The sequence below is a fragment of the Notechis scutatus genome, chromosome 2 (genome assembly GCF_049901735.1).
Source record: "Notechis scutatus isolate UNSWTSFEM ecotype Mainland chromosome 2, rNotScu1.2, whole genome shotgun sequence".
Classification (NCBI taxonomy): Eukaryota; Metazoa; Chordata; class Lepidosauria; order Squamata; family Elapidae; genus Notechis; species Notechis scutatus.
In genome coordinates, this window is record NC_142010.1 from 259,262,329 (window position 1) to 259,277,948 (window position 15,620).

General features: G+C 45.9%; 1 protein-coding gene across 1 annotated transcript; it reads left to right on the forward strand.

Annotated features, from left to right (window-relative positions):
- The first annotated feature begins 832 nt into the window (after nucleotides 1-832).
- ATP5F1A (ATP synthase F1 subunit alpha) lies at nucleotides 833-14,833 on the forward strand. The gene is made up of 12 exons (XM_026688414.2): nucleotides 833-985; nucleotides 5,022-5,100; nucleotides 6,019-6,188; nucleotides 7,294-7,467; nucleotides 7,552-7,718; nucleotides 8,660-8,808; nucleotides 8,958-9,109; nucleotides 9,204-9,428; nucleotides 11,657-11,764; nucleotides 12,798-12,942; nucleotides 14,146-14,296; nucleotides 14,514-14,833. Exons 1-12 carry the CDS (start codon nucleotides 926-928, stop codon nucleotides 14,593-14,595), a joined length of 1,662 nt encoding a protein of 553 aa, XP_026544199.1. The 5' UTR covers nucleotides 833-925; the 3' UTR covers nucleotides 14,596-14,833.
- Nucleotides 14,834-15,620: the final 787 nt, after the last annotated feature.

The window sequence follows — 15,620 nt, forward strand, 5'->3', positions numbered from 1 at the left end:
CACAAGTCTTAAAGTGGCCAACGTTGGAGACCCCTGGACTTCCAAGGTCCCTTCCAACTCTGTTATTCTGTTATTCCATTGCCTTCAATGCTCCCATATGTGGGTCCCGAAGAGTCAGACTTGATGGCACATCACCTGATCATCTGAAAACTGGGGGGAGAGAGAGGCTGAAACAGTTGTCCCCCTTGAGAAAGGTATTTTGGGGGGAGGCTCCAAAAGGATATCCAGACTGTAATTGGAATAAAAGCATTACAGCATAGCGTTAAGCTAGGTCCTCATTTTGCTGAAAAGATAAAAGAGTTCATTCTTGGAGAAAAGAGCATGCAGCGATGAAGACGCCTCGCTCTGCGCATGCTCAAAGGCCCTCGTCTTAGCAGGCGCAAGCCGTTGACAGGAGCGGGCCACGTGCTCCTCTCCCTTTCCTAGCGTGGGGGCGGCGCGTGCCACGCCCTCCGCCTATACGTCATTCTGGCCACGCCTTCTCCCGACGACCGCGCTTGAATTTTCCGGTCCGCGGGGTCCGAGGGCGCCCTTTTAAAAGAAACGTAATTTTATATACATATAAAGCGGGTTTTTTTTAAATAAAAAACCCGTCCTTCTGTCTCCTCGAAACAAAAGAAAAAAGAAAAAAAAAGCAGAAAGTAAAATTCTTAGGGGGGAAAGAGCACGTCACGAGCGTTTGAATCCCGAGGTCAAACAACGTGAGGCGGTCCAAAAGAAGCCCTTCCGGGTCGTCACCGCGGTAACGTTCAAGGTGCTCGAGGGGCGTGGCCTGTGACGGTTCCCACCCTTCCTCGACCCCGTCGCAGGGGGGCGGAGCGGCGGCCATTTTGCTCTCTCCCCCAGCGCGAGCCTGAGGCAGCCGCGGGTGCAGCGAAGAACCAGAAGCCGCGTCGTCTCTTTTTCCGCCCGGCTCGCCTCGACGATGCTGTCCGTGCGCGTAGTCGCTGCGCTCGCCCGGGCCTTGCCCCGCCAGGCCGGCTTGGTGAGCGATAGGGTGGGAAGAGCCGGTCTTGATGCAGCAGACGCCGCCATCTTGGCTCCGGCTTGGCGGTGACATTGACGCGGCGGCGCCCTCCGTTGCTCCCCGGAGCCGCTCCGGGCCTTCCCTCTCCAGTCCTTTCCTGCGGCTCTCGCCGCTTCTCAGCCTCCCTTGCACGCCCGGGGCCTTTATCTCGGCCTGGCGGTGACCCCGGCAAGGTCATCCCTCTTCCGGCCAGGGTCGTCTCTGCAGCCGCCTCCCGGGCACCCCCGGATAGGAGAGCCGCTGGACCGGAGCGAGAAGCGAGCCCGGAGGCCGTTTAAACCCTGGTCAAAGCCCCGGTGCCTTTTCTGGGGTGGGGTCGGTCGGGCTTGTCAGAGGAAGGTCACGCCTTTGATCTCTGGCCGTGGATGATGGGTGATGTGCTCCCGGCCACCTGAATGGAGGAGGCTTTGGATGGGGGCGGGGAGGGGGGGTGTTGTACCTGCCTCAACCCCGCCTGATGCGTTTTATGACCTTGGAGGTTTTCTTGCAAAAGAAGCTGCTGCTGCTGCTGCCATTCATTACGGGTAGTCCTCGAGTTACGACCACAACGGAGCCCAAGATTTATGGTTGCTAGGTTGACTGTTCAGTGAGCTTTGCCCCCATTTTAGGACATTCCTTGCCGCAGTTGCTAAGTGAATCACAGCAGTTGTTAAGGTACTGACGCGGTTGTTCAGTGAATCTGGCTTCGCCATTGACTTGGCTTGTCCGAAGGTGGTAAAAGGTGACCATCATAAATAGGAACCAGTTGCCAACAGTCTGAATTTGGATAACGTGACCGTGGCGAGATTGCAAAAGTCATCAATGCAAAAGTGAAAAACAGTCAAGTCACCTTTATCAGTGCCGTTGTAACTTTGAATGGTCACTAAATGAGCTGTTGTAAGTTGAGGACTAGCTGTATCTATGGATCATCTATATTTTCTATGAAATAAAGGACATTTCTGCACTGCAGGCTTGTTCTCTTGCTGTCTGCCCCGAAAGGCCAGTTTGCAGCACTTAGCATTTTTGCTCCTTTTGTTTCAAAATCTGGAAGTGGGGAGCTGCTTTCAATCTTTATTGAAGAGAATGGTCAGTCTTTTTTTTTTTAACTTGTTGCGCCCTTTTGTGCAATTTTGACTAATGCAGTGTTTGCAACCATGACTTTGCTGCTACAATGGAGTCAGTTCTTGTAGGGTTTTACAGTAGTCCCCTATAGTAGACTTATAGTAGACTTAGCAATTGAGCCTAAAATTTATGTTAAGTGAAAACATTTAAGTGGGCTTTGCTCCCATTTTACGACTTTACTTGCCACGTTTGCATTGGTTAAGGTAATAACACAGCTGTTTAGATTCCCCATTGTCTTGGCTTGTCAGAAGGTCGCAAAAGGGGATCATGGAACCCATCATAAATAGGAACCAGCTGCCAACCGGCTGAATTTTGGGGAGGCTGCAAAGGTCATCAATGCAAAGTGAAAAACAGCTCCAAGTCATCTTTTTCAGTCTCGTTGTAACTTTGAATGGTCACTAAATGAGCTGTTGTAAGTCGAAGACTACCTGTATCTATGGATCATGTATAAGCCATATTTTCTAATGAAATAAAGGATTTTATTTTTGCTTGCACTCTGGGGACATTTCTGCACTGCAGGCTTGTTCCCTTGCTGTCTGCCCTGAAGTGGGGAGCTGCACGCATTGGCTTTCAATCTTTATTGAAGAGAATGATAAGCCTTTTTTAAAAAAAAACTTGGTGCACCCTTTTGTGTAATTTTGACTAATACAGTGTCTGCAACCATGACTTTGCTACTACAATAGAGTCAGTTTTTGTAGGGATATACACCTAGCAGAATTTACAGTAGACCAGATATGTGAGACAAAACATTGTAGTAGCTTACACTCAGTAAGACAGATACACTGTGCAAGTTATCATCTGTAAACAACAATAATAATGATACTATGCCATTTGTCTCTCTCTTGAATAAACATGGATCAGCTAAACCTGCTTTAAACCCTATATTGTTTAACTCTTTTACAATATATTGGTTCCATTCATAACCAGATTGTTTCAATCCATAGAGACTCTTTTACAGAAGACTTACCGCAATTGAGCCTAAAATTTATGTTGTTAAGTGAAAACATTTAAATGAGATTTGCCCCATTTTTTGACCTTTCTTGCCTGAGTTAAGTGAATCATTGCATTGCATGGTTAATTACATGGTTGTTACGTGAAGCTGGTTTCCCCATTGATTTTGCTTGTCAAAAGGTTGCAAAGGGGGATTGCATGACCTTGGGACACAGTAACGGTTATAAGTATGAACCAGTTGCCAAGGATCTGAATTTTGATCACATGATCATAGGGATGCTACAAAGGTGGCAGGTTTGAAAAATGGTCATAAGTCACTTTTCAGTACTGTTTAAACTTTGAATGGTCGCTAAATGAACTGTTGTAAGTCGAGGACTACCTCTACAAGGGGCATTCCTTCAGGTGTGCTATGACTCAAAAGTCTGTGAGTCCATCCTTATTTTTTCCAGTTATTGCAGTATTGTCTAGTCCAAACCTTTTCTTCACCACAGGAACCACTCCACCCCCCTTTAAATACCATTTGTGGCTGCGGACCACCAAGACTTAGATCAGGATTTAAAGCACTAGACTGCATCAAGCCTTTGCGGTACTCCCCGTGATGACACGCAAATACATACCCCCGGGGGTTCCTAGGCCACAGGTTGAGAACCACTGGTTTGGTGCAATACGTAGTATGTTGAGTTGATGGTTAGCCCAGTGGTCTGCAACTTTAAACACTCAAAAAACTATTTGGACCTGTTTCCCACAGAAAAGAAAACACAAGGAGCCACAAAACCTAGGTGGGTGTAGCCAACTCAACGTCCCTTCCACCCAGTCACATGATCCGCCACGCCTACCCAGTGGCTTCCAGTGTTTTCTTTTTTGTGGGAAATGGGTCTCTCTCCCCCCTCCCCCCCCCCAATTTTGTTTTTGGGGTTTTACCTTCTCAGGCCAGGCAAGGAGTGACTGGGAGGGGAGAGCGAGGGGTGAGGCCAGCCAGTAAGTAGTGGGATCACCCAACAGGGAGCCACAGTAGAGGGCCCAAAGAGCCGCATGTGGATCCAGAGCCACAGGTTGCTGATACCTGGGTTAGCCACTAAAACACATTACTTCTGAAATTCTTAAAAGTGGCAGCAAATGTTTGGGATGCACTTTAAACAAAAGCTGCTGTGGGCTAGCACTGCAAAAACTACCCAGGTACACTTTAGATTTTAGACACAGGTATCCTTAAGATTCCTATTTGGACATTACTAAGATTTTTCCTGAAGGTTAAGGCAGAGAATGAGGGCTATGAATAAGCTGCTGCCCGAATGAGGATTGTGAGTGAGCAGCCTTTTGAAATAATTTACCTTAAAGCAGGGGTCTTCAAACTTGACAGCTTTAAAACTTGTGGACTTCAACTCCCAGAATTCCTCATCCAGTCATGTTAGCTCAGGAATTCTGGGAGTTGAAGTCCACAAGTTGCCAAGTTTGAAGATCCTTGCCTTAAAGCTTTGATCCAAAACTTTTGCAGAAACAGGAGATACTATTAAATGCTTTTTAAAAGTAAATCATACAACTTTTCATCTCTCTGTGTCCTAAAAAGAAGAGAACTGAACACCACTCTTTAAAATTGCCTCTATTTTTTTCCTGGTATCCATGGCAGAGGGCAGACAGATGAACCCCATAAAACACACAGTTGCTTTAAAGAGCTGGAGAGTGATATTTGTGTGTATCCTACAGAGCTCCCTTTTCCAATTATTTTTGAAGTATGGTAATATTCAGGTTGATTTTCTGTATTACTAGCTACTGAAACATAAATAAACAATTACTGTATTCAGTGCTTACCATGTGATTTTGTATATAAATAATGTATTGCAGTAAGGAGCTCTGGTCATAAATGATAACCTTTAACTAAAAATTTTGCAAGAAATATAAGATCTACGCTTCAGACAGGAGACCCTATGGTTTTTCTTCATCTTAGGTGTCACGGAATGCTTTCGGTGCATCATTTGTAGCAACAAGGAACTTCCATGACTCTAAAACAACTCTACAGAAAACTGGTAAACAATGTGCAATCTCATTTTTGATAAACTCTTGGCTTTATCTCTAAATTAAATGTGCTTTAACAGCTTTTTAAAGTTATTTGACATTTTGCTATTTATTTATTCATTCATTCATTCATTCAATTTCTGTAGCTGCCCAATTCAACCAAGTGACGTTGCTTGACATGTTCAGAATATGGATGCTACTTGAATTCATGTCCCAGCAAGATTGAAGTGAAACTATTTTTTAAATTACCAAAGCAAAGCAAAATTAAGCGTGCTGTGTTCACTACCTAATTGTTCACCACCCCAGTTTGCTGGAATTTAACTAACTGTGCTTTATTTGAATTTCTGGTTTGAATAGAACTGTATTTCAGTTCTTAAAGTTGATCATGGCAAAAGTATTGTAATACGTTCTGAGTACTACTGAGACTTGTGAACTTTGTAGAATTAAGAGATGAAACTAATAAAGTATTTATTAGCTTAAGTACCCTATTCAGCTTGCCCACGTTAAGTTTCATTCTATAGTTTTGAGTGTCTTCCACAGAGAAATTGGCTGTCTTAAAAATACCGAATTGGAATTTAGTTTATGTAAATAAGAATGTTCTCAATTAGCATATTCATTGTAGTAGGTGTATGTAGCTTTAATACAGGTGCAATCTGCACTTGTATTAAAGCTATATAATTTGATGTCATGGAGTGAGAGCCACGAAATCCCCAGTTCTCAGATCTTTTTTTTTAGCACAATTGCTTGAAAGCAAACACAGCACACTCTGAAACTTCCAAATTTGTCTGCAGTAGAAAGTTTTTCAGTTTGCATCTTTGATTTTGTTTTCCTTGTTGGATGGAACTGCTTGTTGCTTGACTGACAAAACATGGGATTTAAACCAGGGTTACTTAAAAAGACCGCCTTAATATTGGTCTGTATTCTTCCAGGCACTGCTGAAGTATCTTCTATCCTTGAGGAACGTATTCTGGGGGCCGACACATCTGCTGAGCTCCAGGAAACTGGGCGCGTGCTTTCCATCGGTGACGGCATCGCCCGTGTGTATGGCTTGAAAAATGTTCAAGCGGAAGAAATGGTGGAATTCTCATCTGGGTTGAAGGTCAGTTTTCGCATCCATGTTTGCATAATAAAACGTAATTGTCATGATTTGGTTTTTCTCTGCCCATTATATTACTGCGTGAAAGAATATTGCAGGGTATGAGTGATGGAAATGCCATTTAAAGCATCTACAAGGTGCTCTGCCCCTTTAGCCTCTGAAGGTGGCTTTTGGTGTTAGTTGAAAGCCTTGGTGACACAGTGGTTAGAGTGCTGTACTGCAGACTACTTCTGCTGACTATCGGCTGCCTGCAATTTGGCAGTTCAAATCCCACTAGGCTCAAGGTTGACTCAGCCTTCCAGCCTTCCGAGGTGGGTAAAATCAGGGCCCAGATTGTTGGGGGCAATATGCTGACTCTGTAAAACCACGTAGAGAGGGCTGGAAAGCACTATAAAGCGGTATGTACAGGTTAAGTGCTGTTGCTATTGTTATCTCTGATTGCTGACCATTAATATTTTCATTTGAGAACATATATAGAATATATTTGTGGAACTATATCCTCATAGCAGTGCTCTCATATTTTATAATATGCAGGTAGTCCTTAACATATAAGCGGTTGTTTAGCGCACTGGTGATATTACTCAGTTTGGGAGTCATGAAACACCTGCAAGAAACCAAACAAGCCCAGACATCAAGAACCTCCTCATTTCAACCTTCAGCTACAAATATTCTCTTTTATCGATGCTTTATCAATGATCCTTTCAAGTTAGAATAGATCCTGAAAAAAAAATCTTACAGCCTGGATGTGAAGTTGTGGCATACATGGGGGTCCATTATGGCCATTTTCAATGTCTCACGTCACATGACTGCAATTCATGGTGATATTTATAGAAATTGTAGTTAACCTTCGCTTTTTTGGGGGGGGACGACTCCCCAAAGTGAATAATGGTTTGCTTAATGGCCACCACAAAAAGTCATAAAATTGGTGACCTGCTTCATAACTTTCATGACTTGCATCCAAACTCGGCTCGATTATGGTCATAAGTTGAGAACCACCTGTTATGTCGTTATTTGTATGAATGATGCTTGTCGGGAACGTCCCATTGGATCGCTCTCATATGGGTGTTTCCTAAATGGAAAGTCTTGAATGGGTTTTCCCTCTTCTTAGGGTATGTCTCTGAACTTGGAGCCTGACAACGTTGGTGTGGTAGTGTTCGGTAACGACAGATTGATTAAGGAAGGTGACATTGTGAAGAGGACAGGGGCCATTGTGGATGTGCCCGTTGGAGAGGAGCTGCTGGGGCGTGTGGTCGATGCTCTGGGGAATGCCATCGATGGAAAGGTAGGTGCTGAAAGCAGATTGCTGTTACGTATGGGGATGTTGGTGAGGAGTTGGTGTGAATGTGTCTGTTGCCTTGCTTTACAGGGTCCCATCACTTCCAAACTCCGCCGGAGGGTTGGCTTGAAGGCTCCTGGAATCATCCCCAGGATCTCTGTCCGTGAGCCCATGCAAACCGGGATCAAGGCAGTAGACAGCCTGGTACCCATTGGCCGTGGGCAGCGGGAGTTGATCATCGGAGACAGGCAGACTGGGTAAGAAGGGTGATCCTTGTCTTGCCCCCAGTGATCCTGGCTACCGTGAATTCTTAGCTTTTGGAATCTTCTTTACATGGGGATATACCTGAGGACATTTGATTCAAAAACCTCCACGGACTAATGCAAAATGTAACGGTTTAGTTTGGTTTATTGTCATTGCACCTCGCACAACAAAGTCAAACACCGTCTTCAGAGTACATTATGACTATGAAAATAAACACAAACAGACAACCTTCACATTCTACACGTTGAATTGAAAACCCCTGATATTGCATTAATATTGCACTATACAGTAGAATTCAAAAGAGCTGCTGCCCTGGGATAGAAGCTGTTTTTCAGCCTATTTGTCCTTGTTTTTATTATTGTCCTGTACCGTCTGCCAGATGGTAACAGTTCAAAAAAAAAAGGGTGCCCAGGATGAGATGGATCTTTGAGAATGTTTTGAACTTTCTTAAGGCAGCGGGAGCTATAAAGCTCTTCCAAAGAGGGGAGAGAGCAACCCATGATCTTCTGGGCAATGACATTAACCGTCTGGAGTGCTGTCCTATCTGCCCCTGTGCAATTGGCAAACCATACAGAGGTGCAGTAAGTTAAGATACTCTCTATGGTGCAGCGGTAGAAGGTCATCAGCAGTTTTTCATTTAGTTGTTCTTTCCTGAGAAGCCTCAGGTAGTATAATCTCTGCTGGGCCCTTTTGACCAGGGCTGCAACATGAGCGTCCCAGGTCAGGTCCTCTTTTACGATAACACCCAGAAACTTAAAACTGGCCACTTTCTCCACTCGATCTCCCTCGATAAGCAAGGGCTGGAAAACCTCTTTGGGATTGCTTAACCTTTCCATTGAAAAAATGCCCAGTTTTTCTCAAAACGGAATTTGCAGACACCGCTGAGTTAATTTGGAGCAATAGGATGTTGACTGTTAACGTATTCGATTTGCAGCAAAACTTCAATTGCTATCGATACCATAATTAACCAGAAAAGATTTAACGAAGGAACTGATGAAAAGAAGAAACTGTACTGTATCTACGTTGCCATTGGTCAGAAGAGATCGACGGTTGCTCAGCTGGTGAAGAGGCTTACTGATGCAGGTACTGGCATTCCATTCGCCCAAAGCTTTGTGCTTGCCCAAATGTGTTTGGGGCGGTGTGTGTGTGTGTGTGCGTGCAGAAATGTAGGCATTTCTTTCCTGGCTAAGCTGCTTCCATCTTCATTGACTTTGGTCATCTCCCTGTGTCAGATGCCATGAAGTACACGATCGTGGTTTCTGCCACGGCCTCCGATGCTGCCCCTCTCCAGTACTTGGCTCCCTATTCCGGCTGTTCCATGGGCGAATACTTCAGAGACAACGGCAAACACGCTTTGATCATCTACGACGATTTATCTAAGCAGGTTTGAACCTCGGTCCGGCCTCTGAATTTAAGGGACGGGGAGAGCCAGTTCTCTCTTGAGACAGACCCTGCATCTATGCTCTCTTGATCAACAGGCAGTGGCCTACCGCCAGATGTCTCTCTTGCTGCGGCGCCCCCCTGGCCGCGAGGCGTACCCGGGCGATGTCTTCTACCTCCACTCTCGTCTTCTGGAAAGAGCAGCCAAAATGAACGATGCCTTTGGAGGGGGATCCCTGACTGCCCTTCCGGTCATCGAGACTCAAGCCGGCGATGTGTCGGCCTACATTCCAACGAACGTGATCTCCATCACCGATGGGCAGGTAGCATCCCAAGGGAGATGAGAGCCTCCAAGAAGGGCAATGGATCCTAGGTGTTATTTTTAAAACCTGCACCACTTCGCTTTTGGAGTAGACCAGGGGTGTCAAAACGCAAGGCCCGTGGGCCAGTGCAGCCCCGAAAACCGCAAAGGATCAGTCTGCGGTGCTTGCCAGCAAATAGGGAGCTCAGGAGAGGCGTGCACGACCCTCCCAGACTCCGTTTTCAGCCATGACAGCTTCCTGCAGCCCTCCGCCAGCAAAAATGGAGCTGGGTGTGTGGGGTGGGTGGGTGGGGGATTCAACGAGGGGGATCCCGGCACAACTGATCATTGGAGCAGCTGGTTGTCAGGAGGTGGAAAAAGAAATACCTTAAGGAGTGACTGGGTGGGGAAGAATGCAGTCAGCGATGTCGAGCATGTGCGCAATGTTGCACATGCTCGATAAGGACTGACTGGGTGGGGAGGGGAGGGACAGGCAAGGAGAGGCAGGGCCAGCCAGGGGCAAGACATGCCAGTTCTCTGAACTGTGCAAAATCATAACAACCGGTTCTGTAGAACCGGTCCGAAACCAGTAGAACCCCACCCCTGTGTGTGGCCCCCAGAGCTCCATTTTCGCTGGTGCGGGGCTGCAGGAGGCAGTCATGGCTGAAAACGGAGCTCGGGAGCCTCTTTTCACTGGCAGAGCGCTCCTGACAACGCCAAGCTGGCCATGCCCCCCGCCCCCCCGGTCAAAACCCTGATGCGGCCCTCAATGAAATTGAGTTTGACACCCCTGGAGTAGACAGTGTTATACAAAGCTGACAGTAAGGGAGTAAGGAATAGTACGTCAAAGAAATTAAAAGCATTTTTTTTTAAAAAAAAAGGAAATACAGCTAAATTCAGTTTATACAGCTAGTCCTTGACTTACGACCACCATTGAGCCCAACATTTCTGATTCACTCAAGAGATCTACCTTTCTGCAATCTGATACCTGATCCTGCACTGAAAAATAGAAACTTCAGTCCTAAGGAAGGTTCAGCTCTGCTTTTAGATGAGCTAGAAAGCAAGAAATCCAAAAATGTCCTGCTTTCTAGCTAATCTAAGAGTCTCCCAGCACAGCAGAACAGCTGATGGTCGGGGGGGAAGGAAAAATAGCAACTTATCAAACGCAGGCAAGTTTAATGGCGCACATGCCAGGTAAGGAGGGAGAGGGAGGGGAGGGGCGGGGCCAGCCAGTGGCATGATTTGCCGGTTCTCCAAACTGCGCAGAATCATACCGTGTTTCTCATATAATAAGGCCGGGTCTTACTTTTTTTGAGCCCCGAAAAAAATGGCTAGGCCGTCTTTTCGGGTGACTTAATTCCCCCCTTGCATCTTCAGGCGGGTGGGCGGCGACAGCTTGGATGTTGACCTCGGTGTTGGTGGGGCACTTCGTATCGGGGTCAATGCAGGCAGCACCATATCCGGGTGTGAAACAAAAGTACTTCCTAACGGCAAGCCCCCCCCCACCGTTCCCCCCATTTCGCATGTTTTAATATAGGCCTTAATTTGGGGGGAGGGGCTTAATTTCATTTCATGCCTATAAAACATGCTGGGACTTCCTATTGGGGGAGGCCATATTGTTGGAGAAACAGGGTAACAACCGATTCTATAGAACCAGGTAGAATCCCACCTCTGAGCAATAGCACGTATATGCCGCTTCACAGTGCTTAACAGCCCCCTCTAATTGGTTTACAAAATCAGCCTCTTGCCCCCAACAATCTGGGTCCTCATTTTACCCACCTCAGAAGGAGGGAAGGCTGAGTCAACCTTGAGCCTGGTGAGATTCGAACTGCCAAATTGCAGTCAGCCAGCAGCCAGCAGAGGTAGACTGCAGTATGGCATTATAACCACTGTGCTACTACAGCTCTTAAGATAAAACAGTTGTCTACATTCCATAAACTAGGAACTGTGTGGTGCACCTGATAAATAAATTGGTCAGTTTGCCTTATAATTGGTGCAATTGGGAGACTGATTTTTAGTCCCACCTCAGGCATGAAAGCCAGCCAGGTGATTTTGGGCCAGTCCCCAGGAGACAGTGAATTCTAGTCCCTGCTTGGATGCGAAAGTTGATTTGGAATAGTCACTTCTCAGCCCAGCCTTGGAGGGTTGTTGTGGGGAAAATAGGAGGAGCAAGTCTTAGATGTGTTCATCATCTTCAGTTGTGTATAAAAATCATAAAGGTGGTAACTAAACAAACCCCTTCTCTGGCAGATCTTTCTGGAAACAGAACTGTTTTACAAAGGTATCCGTCCAGCCATTAACGTGGGTCTGTCTGTGTCTCGTGTCGGTTCTGCTGCCCAGACAAGAGCCATGAAACAGGTATGTATAAAACAATCATGGAAAACTGGCATCTGCCGCTTAACGTGTTTGGGGCCTTGCACATACATTCCAAACAGTTTAACAACTAGGGCAATATAAAAACGTTGGTGCCAAGCATAATTTTGGGCCATCTTTTTATACTTGTTGAAGGCTTCTGTAATTGTTCTAGAACAAGAGGGACGGGCTTTTAAGTTTAGGAAAGGCTGAACTGGCGCTTAAATCGGCTAGCAATTCAGGAGTTTTTGCCACCCAAAAAAGGCACCAGGTCTTATTTTGTGGCAGGGGTGTCTACTGTCTCACCCCGTTTGTGCGCGTCACCCCTGGCCTTGTTATCGGAAGCCTTCAGGGACTTCTTTATTCTGGCAAGGCCATCAAGGCTTCCTGAAGGCCTCTGCAGCCGATAGCAGAGCCCCCGATCGATCCGGAGCTCTGTTGCTGGCTACAGAGGCCTTTCAGGAAAGCAGGGGTTGGATCCTAACAACCCGTTCTGTGAGCGTGCACTTTGCGCGCGCACAGTACTTGCAAAACAACTTCTGCCAGCAGTCAGTACTCAGCTGTGTCGCGCAAAGCAACTAAGGTCAGAATAAAGGACAGCCTAAGGTCCCAGCAAGCGGGTGGGCCCAACCGAAGAAAAGAAGATCTTCAGAGAGAACCAGTTTGGTGTCAGCTGCTCTTCGGAGCTACCGGTTCTATAGAACCAGTAGCATCCCACCCCTGCAGGGAAAGCCTTGCTGGCTGCAGCAAAAGAAATGGGCCAAGGTGTGCAAGGCCTGGCTACACTATCTGAAGCTAAGTAATGGGGTAGCTCTACCCCCACCCCCTTCCCCACCCTAGCTTAATTTTTACTGGTCCACTCTGCAGTGGGCGGAGTCTTAATTAGGGCTTATTTTGGGGGGTAGGGCTTATATTGGGTGCATGTGAAAGTGAGTAGATTGTATTTTGGGGGAAAGACGGTAGTTGCAGCTATTAAAAGCTGATCACACATGCAAAGTTCTGTCTGAAACTCTCTTAAGTGCATCATCCCATTGTGTAGGTGGCTGGAACCATGAAGCTCGAGTTAGCCCAGTACCGTGAAGTTGCTGCTTTTGCCCAGTTTGGATCTGATCTGGATGCTGCCACTCAGCAGCTGCTCAACCGTGGGGTCCGTTTGACCGAGTTGCTTAAACAAGGACAATACGGTAAGAGTCCTTTGGTGCCCGTGTCTAGTTGCCATTCAGAATTCTAGTCATCATTACTTCCTCTCTTTTTTTTTTTAATCCTTAAGAACAGAAAGTGTGCAAACATGTCCAGGACATTTCTGCAATTTCTCTGATTACAGGTAGTCCTCAACTTACAACCTTTTGCTTATTGACTGTTCAAAGTTGCAATGACACTGAAAAAAACAGAGTTCTATGAGCCACGGTGGCGCAGTGGTCAGGGTGCAGTACTGCAGGCTACTTCTGCTGCCTGCCGGCTTCCTGCAATATATGCAATCCTTATCCTTTCTGTGCAATTCTGTACCATTATGTCCGGCTTAGTATGTTGTTTGACCCCAAATAATTGTGATTTTTTTTTCCTTGTGGGTTACTGCAATTATAAATAAGACACAGCCTGGCTACATATGTAAGCCAATTTCTGGTTACCCGGGTAACAAAGGGATCAGCCACAAAAACTGAGGTCAATGAAGTGTAAGATATTCTCTTGATAAGTTTTGTTAGCGTTGTGTGTGTAGGAGAAGAGCAGGCTGAGCTGGAAGGCAGAATTAAACGTGTCATCAGTTTGGAGTCATTGCATTGCCACAAGAGACCCAAGTCCAGCCCCCCTATCAATTACATTGACCCGTAAAGGTAAAGGTTCCCCTCACACATCTGTGCTAGTCATTTCCGGCACTAGGGGGCAGTGCTCTGTTACAAAGCCAAAGAGCCAGTGCTGTCTGAAGACGTCTCCGTGGTCATGTGGCTGGCATGACTAAACATCGAAGGCCCACGGAATGCTGTTACCTTTCCACCAAAGGTGGTCCCTATTTTTCTACTTGCATTTTTACATGCTTTCGAACTGCTAGGTTGGCAGAAGCTGGGACAAGGAACGGGAGCTCACTCCATCACACGGCGCTAGAGATTCGAACTGCCAAATTGCTGACCTTTCTGATTGACAAGCTCAGTGTTTTTAACTACTGAGCCACCCACATTGATCCCTCACATTGACCCTTACCTAGTGCCAATTTAGCTTCGACTCAGTTGACTAGATTCTTGGGTATAGGTAGCAACAAACCCTATGCAAATATTCCTGGTTATTTGCACCTTACAATGTATCAACCTTTTACATCCCATCCCATTTCAAGATGTAGTTTGGTGCTTTGTGGTCAAGTGAGCTGCTCTGGACTTGGATGTTTTGTCTCTTAGTTCCCATGGCCATTGAGGAACAAGTTGCTGTCATCTATGCTGGGGTCAGAGGCCATCTGGACAAGTTGGAACCTAGCAAGATCACCAAGTTTGAACAGGCTTTCCTTGCTCATATTCAAAGCAACCAGCAGCCCCTGCTTGCCACAATCAGGTAAGGGCGACAGGGATCCCTCAAAAGGTTAAAAAGGGAGTGAAAATTTAGAAATGTTTGCTTCCTGGTACACCAGTCCGTTCCATTTACGATGTTGACAATTGCAAGACTTCAGTGTTGCAGAATGTGGAGGGATGGAAAAGGGGCCGAGGAAGGCCTCTCTTCCAGTTTGTTTTGGCGAGAGTCGAAATTTTATTTCTTTTATTTACCTCGACAGGACCGAAGGGAAGATCTCTGAGCAAACAGAAGCCAAGTTGAAGGAAATTGTCACACAGTTTCTGTCTACATTTGAAGCATAAACTTTTAGAAAGTTCTGTGCATCGGGATACCTCTGTCACTGACTGCTGGTATTGCTTGAGTTCCATTTTTCCACAAAGACTTCAAAAAAAATATGTGTGAGTTGAGTGTGCAGGTCTCAGTGAGAATTTACGGTTCCGTGCTAGCCTTCGACATAGTCCTCACCGTGATGGGATCTAGTTGACCGCTGGCAGGATTGCGTACAAACTAATGGCAAATAAAATCTTACAAACCATAGAAGCTCTGCTCTGATTTTTTTTTAGAGTCTTTTACTTAAAAGTGTGAAAATATTTTTCTTTATATTTTGTATTGGTACCGGAGAATACTTGGCAGATTTTTTTTGGGGGGTGGGGGATAATGCAGTCCTAGGTTGCATTAACAGAGGGATAGAATCAAGATCATGTGAAGTGTTAGTACAAGGGGTCTTCAAACTTGGCAAGTTTAAAACTTGACTTCAACTCCCAGAATTCCTGAGCTAACATAACTGGAGGAGGAATTCTGGGAGTTGAAGTCCACAAGTCTTAAAGGTGCCAAGTTTGAAGACCCCTGTTTAGTATCACTTTATACTGCACTGGTAAAGCTATGCTTGAAATACTGCATCCAGCAACAGATGGATAAACCGCAGATGTTGAGAGACTAGAAAGAGTGCAGAGAAGAGCAACAAAGATGTTTAGGGGACTGGAGATTAAAGCATACAAAGAACGATTGCAGGAATTGAATATGTCTAGTCTAATGAAAAGAAAGACTAAGGGTGACATGACAAACCGTCTTCCAATATTTGAGGAGCTGCTACAAAGAAGAGGGAGTCAAGCTATTCTCCAAAGCCCCTGAAGGCAAGACAAGGAGAGAAGCAACCTAAAACTTAGGAGAAATTTCTTGACAGAACAATCAGTGGAACAGCTTGCCTGCAGAAGTTGTGGGGGTGTTTCATCAGTGGTGGTTTTTAAGAAGAAATTGGGCAGCCAATTGTCCAGAATAATATCTGGAAGTCTTCCAAGGTCCCCTCCAATTCTCTTACTCTGTAGCT

Excerpts from the sequence above, each read along its gene's own strand:
- ATP5F1A (XM_026688414.2), top strand. The coding sequence starts at position 926 with ATGCTGTCCGTGCGCGTAGTCGCTGCGCTCGCCCGGGCCTTGCCCCGC. Across the intron at positions 11,765-12,797 it reads AGACAAGAGCCATGAAACAG|GTGGCTGGAACCATGAAGCT; the intron begins GTATGTATAAAA and ends CCCATTGTGTAG. Across the intron at positions 12,943-14,145 it reads GCTTAAACAAGGACAATACG|TTCCCATGGCCATTGAGGAA; the intron begins GTAAGAGTCCTT and ends TTTGTCTCTTAG.